General features: G+C 47.0%; 1 protein-coding gene across 1 annotated transcript in view; it reads left to right on the top strand.

Annotated features, from left to right (window-relative positions):
- Nucleotides 1–12,289, top strand: part of LOC132998703 (protein TANC1-like) — a 38,250-nt gene extending 25,961 nt beyond the window's left edge. The window contains exons 13-28 of the mRNA XM_061068440.1: nucleotides 342–542; nucleotides 1,412–1,515; nucleotides 1,654–1,762; nucleotides 2,193–2,315; nucleotides 2,941–3,177; nucleotides 3,389–3,598; nucleotides 3,819–3,900; nucleotides 5,710–5,843; nucleotides 6,577–6,700; nucleotides 6,805–6,980; nucleotides 7,622–7,754; nucleotides 8,168–8,197; nucleotides 8,284–8,375; nucleotides 9,354–9,500; nucleotides 10,676–10,776; nucleotides 10,927–12,289. Of these exons, the coding sequence (XP_060924423.1) occupies nucleotides 342–542; nucleotides 1,412–1,515; nucleotides 1,654–1,762; nucleotides 2,193–2,315; nucleotides 2,941–3,177; nucleotides 3,389–3,598; nucleotides 3,819–3,900; nucleotides 5,710–5,843; nucleotides 6,577–6,700; nucleotides 6,805–6,980; nucleotides 7,622–7,754; nucleotides 8,168–8,197; nucleotides 8,284–8,375; nucleotides 9,354–9,500; nucleotides 10,676–10,776; nucleotides 10,927–12,289 (3,366 nt within the window). The remainder of the gene's footprint in view (nucleotides 1–341; nucleotides 543–1,411; nucleotides 1,516–1,653; nucleotides 1,763–2,192; nucleotides 2,316–2,940; nucleotides 3,178–3,388; nucleotides 3,599–3,818; nucleotides 3,901–5,709; nucleotides 5,844–6,576; nucleotides 6,701–6,804; nucleotides 6,981–7,621; nucleotides 7,755–8,167; nucleotides 8,198–8,283; nucleotides 8,376–9,353; nucleotides 9,501–10,675; nucleotides 10,777–10,926) is intronic.
- Nucleotides 12,290–12,387: the final 98 nt, after the last annotated feature.

The raw sequence follows: 12,387 nt of genomic DNA, 5'->3' as shown, positions 1-12,387 counted from the left end.
GTTCGGATATGAATAATTAATGAGTTCTGTCTTGGACCATGTCACATCCTTCCTCTGAGTTTCATGGAAATCTGCTCAGTCGTTTTTGCGTAATCCTTCTGACAAACAAACAAACAAACAACAAAGAATCTCAGTGCTGGTTACTCACATCCACAGAACATGAGTGTATATGTGTACAATCAGCAACAGGCTTTTAAGCATGTTATATTAATGTTTATTTTAATGAAAATTTGCAGATTTTAGCTTTAAATGAACCACCAGTAGTTGGTGGTAGAATATAAAGCCATCACGGTGTGACAGCATCATCACCAACGCATGCTAACCCTCTGGATTTCTGTCAGGTGTACCTGCTGATGTGTCGTGTGAGCTTCCCGGATAAAGAGCTCTTTGAACGGATTCTCCCGGTGCTGAATGTGGCGCTGGCTTCTCTGCACCCACTGACTGACGAGCAAATGTTCAGGGCGCTGAATGCAGGCTGTGTGAGGGGGGAGCTGGAGTGGAAGGACTTCCAGCAGAGATTAGACAGCCTGGCTGGATTCATGGTAAGACTCCTGCTACGTCGGCATGGAAGGGAACAGAATGATTCACACTTTTGTTTGGTTTGAATGTTGTGTTTGTTTTTGCTGTGAAAGAAATAACTGACATGGACGAATTTGGAGTTTTTTTAATCTAAAATACTTACTGTCTCTCTGTGTCGTGGGGTGTGGCACGTCCAGTAATGGAGACCCTACAGAAATCTAGAAATTAGTACATTAAGCATTAAGTACTCAAAAGGCACTTCTGGCAAGAATGAGTGTTATAATATGGGAAATATATTTAAGTGTGTATTTACAGACGTCAGTATTTATGGTTGAAAATCAACAATTACTATATATTATATCACCTCAATATAAACAGCTATGTACCACTTCAGATTGTCAAATACATTTCCTTGTTCTTTCATTCTCATATTCATACAGACGACTTTGGTCTTCAAATATATAACAGGCTATCTACATTTAATTGTAAAATACAATATTATAAAGTTAGAGGGGCTGCTGGCTGCTGACCAGAGACTATGATTGCAGCAGGACTGCTTGACATATAATATTGAAAAATGTTTACCCTCATCGATGCTGCTAAAACCTTTAATCCTGATGATGTTTTCCTACACTTGACATCTATTGCACTTCTGTCCGTCCTGGGAGAGGGATCCTCACATGTTGCTCTCTGAGGTTTCTACGAATTTTTACCTGTTAAAAGGGTTTTTAGTAGTTTTTCCTCACTCTTGCTGAGGGTTAAGGACAGAGGATGTCACACCATGTTAAAGCCCTATGAGACGAATTGTGATTAGGGAATATGGGCTATACAAATAAAATTAGATTGATTGATTGACAGTAGAGAAATGTTCTGCCTCTCTGTGTGTGTGCAGGTCCGACGCAGGGACGGCACACGGATGCTGTGTCATCCTTCCTTCAGAGAGTGGCTGGTTTGGAGAGGAGACGGAGAGAGCACGGACTTTCTCTGTGAGCCGAGGTGAGCCCAGAGGTCACACACCCCACACAGCTCAAGACTCTTAACGTGGATATACTCAAAAGTGGAGAACGGCTTTGCTTAAAAAGACTTTTGATTTCTGCATAGACACCATTTCTGTGTGTGTGTGCCTGTCCCCAGGAGTGGCCACGCCCTCCTGGCCTTCATGTTCTCACGACAGGAGGGCAAATTGAACCGGCAGCAGACCATGGAACTGGGACACCACATCCTCAAGGCTCACATATTCAAGGTAACATGAACCCTGACACTAGGTGTATCCTCTACACTGGGTTTATAACTTGTTATGTAGGTTTAAGACTGGACCTGATTGTGCCTCAACTATTCTGAATCTCTCTGAGTGACAAGAGGCTTCATGTAAACAACATCCTGAATATAGCGGCTGAGAAACCGATAAAACACACACAAACAAAAGTGAACCTCTGTTCCTACCATCACCCACACACGTAAGCACTACTCATATACATAAACCGCCCACGGTACAGTGAACATTGTGCTGTTTGCAATCTGTACATACTGCTTCTCTCCTGGGACGCAATTCAAATTCTGCTCCACAGATTTCATCTGAGCAAGTGTAATCTCTCTCTCTCTCTCTGTGTGTTCATCTGTGTCTCTCGCTCTCTCTCTCTGTGTTCATCTGTCTCTCTGTCAAACACTCACAGGGGCTGAGTAAGAAGACGGGCGTGTCCTCCAGCGTCCTTCAGGCCATGTGGGTGAACTGCAGCACCGACAGTCTGTCCGCGGCTCTGGCCTCCCTGAGGAACCTGTACACACCCAACATCAAGGTGACACCCACACGTTCTGCTGGTTGAAGAAAACACCCAAATATTCTAGAATGGTGGTACTGAGTAGAGCACACACCTCTGCCATGGACCAACAGTCCCCTTAATTCACAGAATTTCACACGCTCATATAGTTCCCTAACTGTGCCGGATTCTTTTCATCAAATTCCATGAATTGCTGTCTTGGAAATAAGGGGAAAATGTCACAAATGTTAAAGGGATAGTTCACCCAAAAATGAAAATTCCACCATTATCTCCTTACCACTATTTGCCGATGGAGGGGTGGATGAAGAACTATCCCTTTAAAGGAGACATATATGCCCATTTTACCGCAGTTGATATGGTTCATTGGGGTCTTAATGAAATGTCTGAAACATATTTTGGTCAAAATACCACAAAGATCATTTAAAACAGCACCCTTTTTATCTAAAGTAGCCGTCCTCAGATTGACTTTTTCTTGATGAAATGGGTTCCTGGATCTAACGGGTTCTTCCCTAACCGACACCACATCCTTCCAACAAGTATCATGGAAGTCCATTCTGTAGTTTGTGTGCTCTCAGGGGTGAGAACATAACCTTCTTGGCCCAGGTAATAATCGTATACACAACTCATTACATTCATCCTGCAGGTAAGTCGCCTGCTGATGCTGGGTGGTGCGAGTGTGACCTGGTGCACAGAGGTGGTGGGCCGCGCCCCCATCCTGGCCGTCCACGCCCACCTGGGCCACGTGGAGATGGTCGCCCTGCTGCTGGAGATGTGTGCTCCGGTGGATGGGACCACCGACAGCGGCATGACGCCCCTCTGCCTGGCCGCCGCCGCAGGACACGTGGACATCGTCAGCCTGCTGTGCAAGAAAGGGGCCAAGGTCAGTGTCTGTGCAGAGAAAGGGAGGGACAAGTTTGGGACCTGCACCTCCACACCATTGATATCCTTTGTTTCACACTCGCCACAGTTTGGGGATCTATTCTGGGAGACAGATGACACACGCACAGCGCCGATCTAGGTCAGCGCAATAAAGGCAGTGACCTGGTCCAGCGTTTGTTAAGTCCTCCTGTGTGTTACCCCCTCTGTGCCAGGTGGGCCACGCTGATAAGAATGGCCAGTGTGCGCTGGTCCATGCTGGGCTGAAGGGCCAGGCAGAGATCATCAACATCCTGCTGGGCCTGGACTGGGGAGCGGAGAGCAACACTGACCCGCAGCCGCCCGGCAGCAGCGAGCCGGAGAACGGGAAGCCGCAGGCAGCTCAGCAGGCGCTCACGGCTGCAGCCAGCGTGGGACACACACAGGTATGAGTCACATCAGCGTCCTGACGACAAAAGCATCTGTGCCACACAGACGAGAGGATCCTGTTTGTGTAGAGCACGACGCCCGTCCTTGCTCGATGTAAAGGATTTATTAAATTCTGTTTGCTCTGTGCTTTGGTCAAGGTCTGTGGAAGCTTTCTTTTCTCTTTTCTGCACAGCAAGCCAACAATACAGAGGACTGTGAAATTGTGTTTTCCTGCAGGTGGTGAGGAGCATGCTGGACTTGAAAGATGAACAGCTGGCAGTGCAGATGGACGCGCACGACTCTCTCTGGGGAGAAACGGGTGCGATTCTTCTATCAGTCAGATAAATTTAGCTTTCTCACCTCTTTCTGTCCATCAGCGGGGTTCTGGAGTCACGCTCAAGGGCGTCGGGGTTGGATTTCAGACGCATTCTCTGTGCAGTGAATAGATCCTGAGCAGCCAACATGCATGTGGAATAGGGGTGGGGGAAAAAATCGATTCAGTTACGAATCACGATTCTTGTGAATGACTATTTTAAATCGCCATGCTGCCTCCCAAATTGATTTTTAAAAATGTTTAATTTTTTTTAAATTTTTTAAAAACATATATTTATTGCTTTTATATGGGGGGATATATTGAGGGGAGGAGCAACACCACCCGAGAGCCTACCTTTGCTTATTTCAAAGTTTATATTTTAAGTACACTTTAATTCATTCTATTTAATTTACCTTTTATTTATTGTTTAAAAGTAGCCTAAGTGGCTTACATTTCTTAATCTGTCAGTTTGTGTGCAGTTGACAGGGGCTATACAATAATAGGGAACATTTTTATTTATTTTCTCTATTGGCTGCCCGGCAGTCATTAAGTTAATGTTAATACTTGAAATAAAACTGAATCGCAATACATATCGTATCGCCACAGAAGTATCGTGATAGTATCGTATCGGGAGGTCCCTGCCGATTCCCGTCCCTAATGTGGAAGCACAGTGATATGATGTCAGGAGGATCCGGTTGATATCAGATCATTGATGCAACTGGAAATACTTTTTTCCACCAGAAGCGGAACGTCGCACATATCACACAGAATATCTTGTCCGGTCACATTGGTAGCATCTAAAAAGCCGGTGTTATTCAATTGTAATACTCTCACCGCCGTCACAGATGTGAAAGCACAGCTCGCAGAATTCTGTTAGGTCCATTTCCTGAAAGCCCGTTGGATGAAGCCTGTTTCTGCCTCCAGCTCCATTAGAGGGTAATTCTATTACACAGAGCCCTTCAGTGGGGAGAAAAGTCAGAGCATAAAACATTCATGTTTGCATGATGCAGCACCGGGGCTTCGTTTGATGTGTGTGTTCAGTGTCGGTATCATTGGATTAGATTCCATTTGCACAGATACAATGATCAGTCAAGGACGCACGTTAAAGTCTAATTACAGAACAAAGGATTCTTCATCTTCTTCTTCTTCTTCTTCGGGGATCAGAATTACCGAAGGCAGCTGTGCATACTGTGCACACTGGTTATCAAAGCACATTCTCCTTTAGGAAGAATATTATTTTCCATGCACGTATTCAAAACCCCAGCTCCACTAACCTTGTGACTGTTTTCTGCAGTTGTGCAAAGTCACCTTAAGCAAAGACGAATAGAGTGTTATTGCTTTTTTTCTCTGTTTATCTGAGGTTAGTGAACGACATTAGTACCTTCCCTCAACCTCCAGCTGCTCAATGAGCTGAACCACTCGCATATTAGGGAAAAGAATAATGCTCATCATTTGTCAAAGTAACCCGTGCTGGTTAAGGAGGGTGCCAGTCATCCATCATGTGCAGAGTTATGGTTGGAAAGAATCTTATTTTCTTTCCTTTTCTCTTGTCAGCCATGGTGGAGGTTAACGATGCCTGAGCAGCCTTCTAGTTGTTTTGTGTGGGAAAATATCCAAACTGTTAAATATCCCAAGATTTACCAGATATATAATATAGCACAACATCTGTGTTGGATTCGACTAGATTATGGAAATAGCCTGTGTTGATTTTTCTCTCTGCTCCTCACTCCTGCTTCTTCTTCTTCTCTCCTAAATGTGTCAATTACATATTCTCCTCCGCCTCGTGGTCTCATCTCGCTGCCGACCCCCTGTCAGTGCTGAGCGCGGCGGCAGGGAGAGGGAGGATGGAGATCTGTGAGCTCCTGGTGGAGGGGGGGGCAGGGCTGGAGATACCCAACCGCAGAGGAATGGTCCCGCTGCTCAGCGCCTCCAAACACGGACACACACAGGTACGGAGGAGTCGGAGGGTCTCAGTCTGCCCTCCCCTTCTCTCTACTCTCTACTCTTCTCCTCTCATCTCATCATTATATACCAACCTACTGTCCATCCCTTTACTGGCTTTACCCCATGCACGGACTTTACCACTACTTATTCTTATATATTTATATATGTATATATTTTTGTTGTTTTATATATTTATATTAGGGCTGGGCAAGTTAACTCGTTTTAATCGAGTTAACTCAAGTGATGAGTTAACTCGATTGTTTATCCGCCAATTATTTTCTTTTTTCCTGTTCTGCAGCAGTCAGCAACAGACTTTCACAAAATAAAAGCCTGACTTTCACAATAAAAAAATAAATAATCAAACCTGAGTTAATGCGAGATAAAATAATTAATCGAGTTAACTCATCACTTGAGTTAACTCGATTAAAACGAGTTAACTTGCCCAGCCCTAATATATATATATATATTTTATTGTACTTTCCACTCCAGCAGCACAAGAACACGTCCCTACTGGACACTGACACAATCACATCATTGCATCCCATTCCTGTATCTGTAAATATATTCTCCGTATGTGATTTATGTATGTATGTCAGTGAGGTGTTTAAAGTGTTAACTGTATAAGCTACTGGATGTTCTGAATTTCCCTCGGGATTGATAAAGTATCCATCTATCTATCTATCTGTCTTTTTTTGTTTTTTTGTATTTCTTTTGGAATAATCCTCCTCCCCTCCAAAGGTTGCAGAGTTGTTGCTGAAGCAAAGCGCCGACATCAACGTCGGTGACAAGCAGGGGCGCACCGCACTGATGCTGGCGGCCTCCGAGGGCCACACGGCCACCGTGGAGCTGCTGCTGTCAAAGGGTGAGAGTCCCCCCCCCACCCACCACCCCCCCAGGGATGTCTAAGTATGTTTGATGAATGCACCTGAATCGCAGAAGCATATCTGTGTTGTTTTGTGGTCCCAGGGGCGTCTCTGGCCGCCACCGATCAGGACGGGCTGACCGGCCTGAGCTGGGCGTGTCTGAAGGGGCAGAAAGGGGCGGTGCAGCACCTGGTGGAGGCCGGAGCCGACCTGAACCAGCCGGACCGACAGGGGCGGACTCCTCTGGACCTGGCTGCTCTGAACGGGGATGCAGACACAGTGGGTTTCGTGCTGCTGTTCAGATGTTTGATCACGTTTTATTCATCCATTCATCATATTCATCAGCTGTGAAGGGTCGTGGAAGGCGCTGGAGCCAATCCCAGTGGAAATCTGTCGAGAGGCCGACATACAGAGACAAACAACCATTCACATTCACACCCACAACCAATTTAGAGTCTGTACTACAATCCACATTCATTTGGACTGTCTAAGCTCATGCACTCCACACAGAACTGGGATTCGAACCGGGAACCTTTTTGCTGTGAGGCACTGTGAGAAGGTGCTAATCACCACCAGCCCTGTGACGACCTCGGTCATGTTGAAAATGTAAAATCACAGCAATTGAAAGATGATTAGCAAAGTAAAACATCTTATTATTTCATGACAATGCATTTTCCATCTGTTTTGGACATATCAAATAATTCATAATAACAATGATGATAACAGTTTGTTCTGCGACACTTGATGTGAGGTAAAAACATTATGGGTTATTTGTGATGATCAGCAGGAGAGTAATAAAAAGTGTCCGATGATCAAAACCATCAGGATCTGCCTTCTGCGTTTATCAACAAATGATTCAAACATTTACAATCTCTTTCACTGCTGCTTGATGATGATGTCATTGTTCCGTGTGTGTTCAGGTGCATTGCCTGGTGGAGAACGGAGCGGTGCTGGAGAGAGCCGACACCACCAGCACCAGAGGATCGGACCGGGCCAGCGGCTGCCAGAACCCGGCCCTGGTGGCCTCGCTGCTGAAGAAAGGATCCAAAACAGGTACAAGCACTGTCCTCCTCATAGAATCCCTGCAGTACATTGCATTTAATATCACAAACATAACATTTTACATTATATGCCACAGTTTAACAGCTCCACAAACTGCAGTACGGCTTGTGATATTAGTAGTTGTTTAACAGACGCTTCCCTGGAGTGTATATGTAAACAGTATCTGAATTAATGAGGACTCAGCTCACATGCATTGATTTGTATCATGCTACACATTTTCATCTACACGTTCTGCATGTGTATATTTTTCTACTTCCATATAGTATATTGTTACTGTTCATTCTGCAGCACCTGCAGTTTTTTTTACATCCACCGCTCTAACTCTCTCTTTGCCCTGCTCTCTCTCTCCACCTCCTCCTCCTCCTCTTCCTCCTCTCCGGTTGCTCTCCTTCATTAACCGAAAGGCTACAGAACGTCTCTGCATGATCGATCAGGTACATGATTTACGTAAGACACAAAGTAAAAGAGACCAGGCGAGCCAGATAATATTAAGATAAATATTTGTGTGCCACTCCATCAGGTCACGCTACGTGGGCCATGGCGTCTTCCAAACCAGACATTCTCCTCATCCTGCTGCAGAAGCTGATGGAGGAAGGGAACCTGCTTTACAAGGTAGGTGGAGAAGTATGTTATGATCAGTGTGCTGGAGCTGTGATGGTGTGGTACAGCTAGGGTTGCAAAGGGGCGGAAAGTTTCCGGTAAATTTCCTGAAACTTTCCATGGGAAGTTTAGCCCGGGAATTTTGAAAAAAAAAAAAAAACTACGCAAATGAAACACTGAGCAATAAAAACATCATTCAAAACTTTATTTCAAAGATGTATGGAATGCAGCACACTGTGCATGATGAATTTCAACCCTCCACTGTGCATTCTTCCATCACATGCACAGAAAACTCCCAGCATCCTGCACACTACAGCAGGGCTGTTGAGGCCTGCTGTAGTGTGCAGGACTATTCAGGTAAGTTTTGATGATATTACTGGGGAAAATATATTAGCATGCTGATTGAGGATTGTTCATCTGTTCATCTAGCCTATTTCCATTCATTTATCCATCAATTGTAAAATATGTTTACAGACGATTCCAATTGTTTGGCTAACTATTTATATCTCTAGCATTGCATTAGTGTGTTTTTACAAACCTTTTTCTCACCTTATTCTACAGAACAATTGCACGTGCACTATCTCATGTGTGGAGACATTTCAGCCCATCCAATGTAGAAGGAAATGCTGTGTACATTTGCAAATACTGTGCAGAGACCTATGTTAAGAATGACACAACGATGCAGAAGCATATAGTCAAGGGCCCAAAGTTTCCTCAGGGCTCAAATCAGCCTATGACAAAACAAAATTTTTATATTTATGTCTGTATATGAAAGGTAAATACAGTTAGTATAAATTACTCACAACATTTCCAGTTTATTCCTGTTATTTCCCATGGAAAGCTTCCAACTTTGAATATTCCCGGAATTTTGCAACCCTAGGTACAGCTCACAACCTTTAATTTGTATTAACTTCTACGATCCCTTTGTAGAATGATCATAGACTGTAGCTGTCCGTTTTGCTTCTCCACCTCTTCCCGTGTGTTTCCCAGAAGGGACGCATGAAGGAGGCGGGCCAGCGGTACCAGTACGCCCTGAGGAAGCTGCCACGCGAGGGGCAAGGAGACGAGCTGAAAGGGCTGAAGGAGCTGCGGGTCTCCCTCTATCTCAACCTCTCCCGCTGCCGCAGGAAAACCAACGTGAGCTCCCACAAGCGCATCAAACAGCTCATGCACTATTAAACAGCAGCTGGTTTATTAGACACCGAGGGGATGGCGAGGCGAGGTGGAGGGTTCCTTAAGATTTATAATTCATCTGAATCCACGTGAAAAAAAAGATGAAATCAGCTCAGTGTGAAAAAGCATCTCTTGCTTTCCGGATCTGGTTTCATGTCGGCGTGGTAAACAGAGAGAAGGTAGGGGGGGGGGGACCTGGACGCAGGTGGTGTCATGATGATTAACGGTGCTGTTAGAGCAGAGATAGATGGGTGTGGCCTGCAGCCAGGTCCGGAACCCGCCCTGGTGATGACAGACGTCCGAACAGACTGTGTAAAAATGCTATCCTTAGAGTCACTGTGGCTCATGAATAATGGAGCAGATAATGCAATGTGATAAGGCCCCTCGCTCCCCTCTCTCTCTCTCTCTCTCTACCGGGTAGGGGGGGTATTTACAGTGGACATGAGGGCTCTCCGGACAAATCCACGGATCATATCAGAACGCAGGCAGCAACCCAGTGCAGAGACTGCATGATACCATCATTAAACATTCAGCAGCAATGTTCACAATCTCACGTTGGAGGCTGCCATTTTGACCTCGTGCTCAAGGACAGAATCACTGTGTGTTTGTGTCATTAAATATTCACCTGAGAGCGAAGATGACGAGGGGAGCAGTGAAAACCTGCTGGAGTGAGTTTCTCTCCCCCTCTTCCTCCTCCTGGTCGATACGAGTGTTTCATTAAACAAGCTTCGATCTTTAGATCCATACAATAATTGGGACGCAAACACGGCCGCAGATTTGTTTCTACAGGACAAACATTTCCCAGTTTTTCCACCGGGTTTGTTTTTTAGACTGTGTGCTCTGTCTAAGGTTTCATAACTACAAACTAGGGCTGGGCAAGTTAACTCGTTTTAATCGAGTTAACTCAAGTGATGAGTTAACTCGATTGTTTATCCGCCAATTATTTTCTTTTTTCCTGTTCTGCAGCAGTCAGCAACAGACTTTCACAAAATAAAAGCCTGACTTTCACAATAAAACAATAAATAATCAAACCTGAGTTAATGCGAGATAAAATAATTAATCGAGTTAACTCATCACTTGAGTTCCAGAACCCTTGAGTTCCAGAAACTAAATATACTTCTTGTCATCTGCCATCACAGGATTTTGGTTTAGCTGAGGAGTTTGCAACAAAAGCCTTGGAACTCAAACCCAGGTCCTATGAAGCACATTATGCCAGAGCACGCGCCAAAAGGAGCAGCAGGTACAGCAAAGTTAAATTGGCTATTTCAGTTCATTTTCTAACTTTTCATTTTTGCTCATTATGAAGTGTTGCAGGAATCGGTGTTGTACTCTGTGGCGCTGTAAATTAAGTAATTTAAAAGTTCCCTTTCTCTTCCTCTGTCCTCCCCAGGCAGTTTGCTGCGGCGCTGGCCGACCTCCACGAAGCAGCACGACTCTGCCCGTCCAACCGGGAGATCCGGCGGCTGCTGTCTCGGGTGGAGGAGGAATGCAAACATCATCAGAAGGCAACGGCAGGCGCCAACTCCACGCAGGGTTACAACAGGGACCTGTACACCCACCACCATGAAGGCCCCGAGGAAGAGACTGACGCCTATTCACAGGGAAGTCTCGAGAGGCAGGTCCCCGGGGAGCACGCTGATGTCGAGAAGGAGGAAGAGAAGGAGGAGGGCGATGAGTTCAGTCTGCCCTGTGGGAAAAGCCCAGATTTTTGGCCTCTGAATCCGTACGCTGCGAACAGGACTCTCCCTGGAGGTGTGGCCTTTGCTTTCACAGATCAGGTGCCACATTTCCCTCAGGAGGAGTACGTACAGAACCAGCTGTTTGTGGAGTTGCCCGAGCCCGTTCCTGCGATGAACAGGCAGAGCCAGAACCACGGCAGCAGGACTCATCTCCACTGCCACTCCCTGCAGTCGGGGGGCAGAGTTGGGGGCAGGCCTCTCTCTCTGTGCGGCCCCTCCAGTCCGCTGCCGGGCAGACACATCTCCACCTCCCTGAGGCCCGTGCCAGTGCTGGGCATCGACATCGGCCCGGGATCGGTCAACGAACACTGTGGCCACAGCCCCACTGAGCTGTACCACCCCATGTCCCCCAGCAGCTCCTCCCCCCCCGGACCTCTGCACATGTACCAGCCCCGCTCGTCCAGCTTCTCCAGGGGGTCCGACAGACTGTCCACTCACTCCGGGGGTCTGGACGGCCTGGCCCTGGCCCTGGGCTCCGGCATGGAGGTCAGGAGGGAGAGCGGAGGGGGGGGCACGGCCGGCTCCAGGGGCTCCAGCTCCAGTCAGGCCTCCAGTGGGAACCTGTCGGACGGCGGCAGGCAGCAGGTGCTGGACGCTCCGTGCCCCATCAAGAGCAGTGGCAGCTTCAAATCCAAACCAGAGCTGAAGCCCCGGCCTTTCATGGGAGTAATGGACAAGTCAGTGCGAGTCCAGGGCCAGCAGACGTCCGGCCGGCAGGGGCAGGGAGGAGGGCTGGAGAGCTTCAGCATGTCCGTCATGGAGTTCCAGGGGTTGAACAATGACTTCAAGCGCGCCTCCTTTCAGGAGCAGCTCTCTGGGAGTCAGGTGAGCAGCCAGCGGGAGGGCCGCGAGTACGGGGAGCGGCTGCACCAGCGGGAGGCGAGAGGCTCCACCTCCTCCCAGCTCCGCTTTCCTGACGGGAGGCACAGACAGGCGAGCCTCACCAGGGACAACCCGGCTCTGCACATGGCTCCCATCAAACCCAAACGCTCATTTATAGAGTCTAACGTCTGAACACAGTCTATCAAAGCACAGAGACAGGCGGTTTCCCACAGACTCCACATAGGGGAGCCAGGGAGAACAGCTCCCGTCCCTGAGCCTGTTGTGTAGAG

This window comes from Limanda limanda, chromosome 3 (genome assembly GCF_963576545.1).
Source record: "Limanda limanda chromosome 3, fLimLim1.1, whole genome shotgun sequence".
NCBI classification, from domain to species: domain Eukaryota; kingdom Metazoa; phylum Chordata; class Actinopteri; order Pleuronectiformes; family Pleuronectidae; genus Limanda; species Limanda limanda.
The sequence above is the reverse complement of the archived record's forward strand: the minus strand, read 5'-3'. Positions and strand labels throughout refer to the sequence as shown.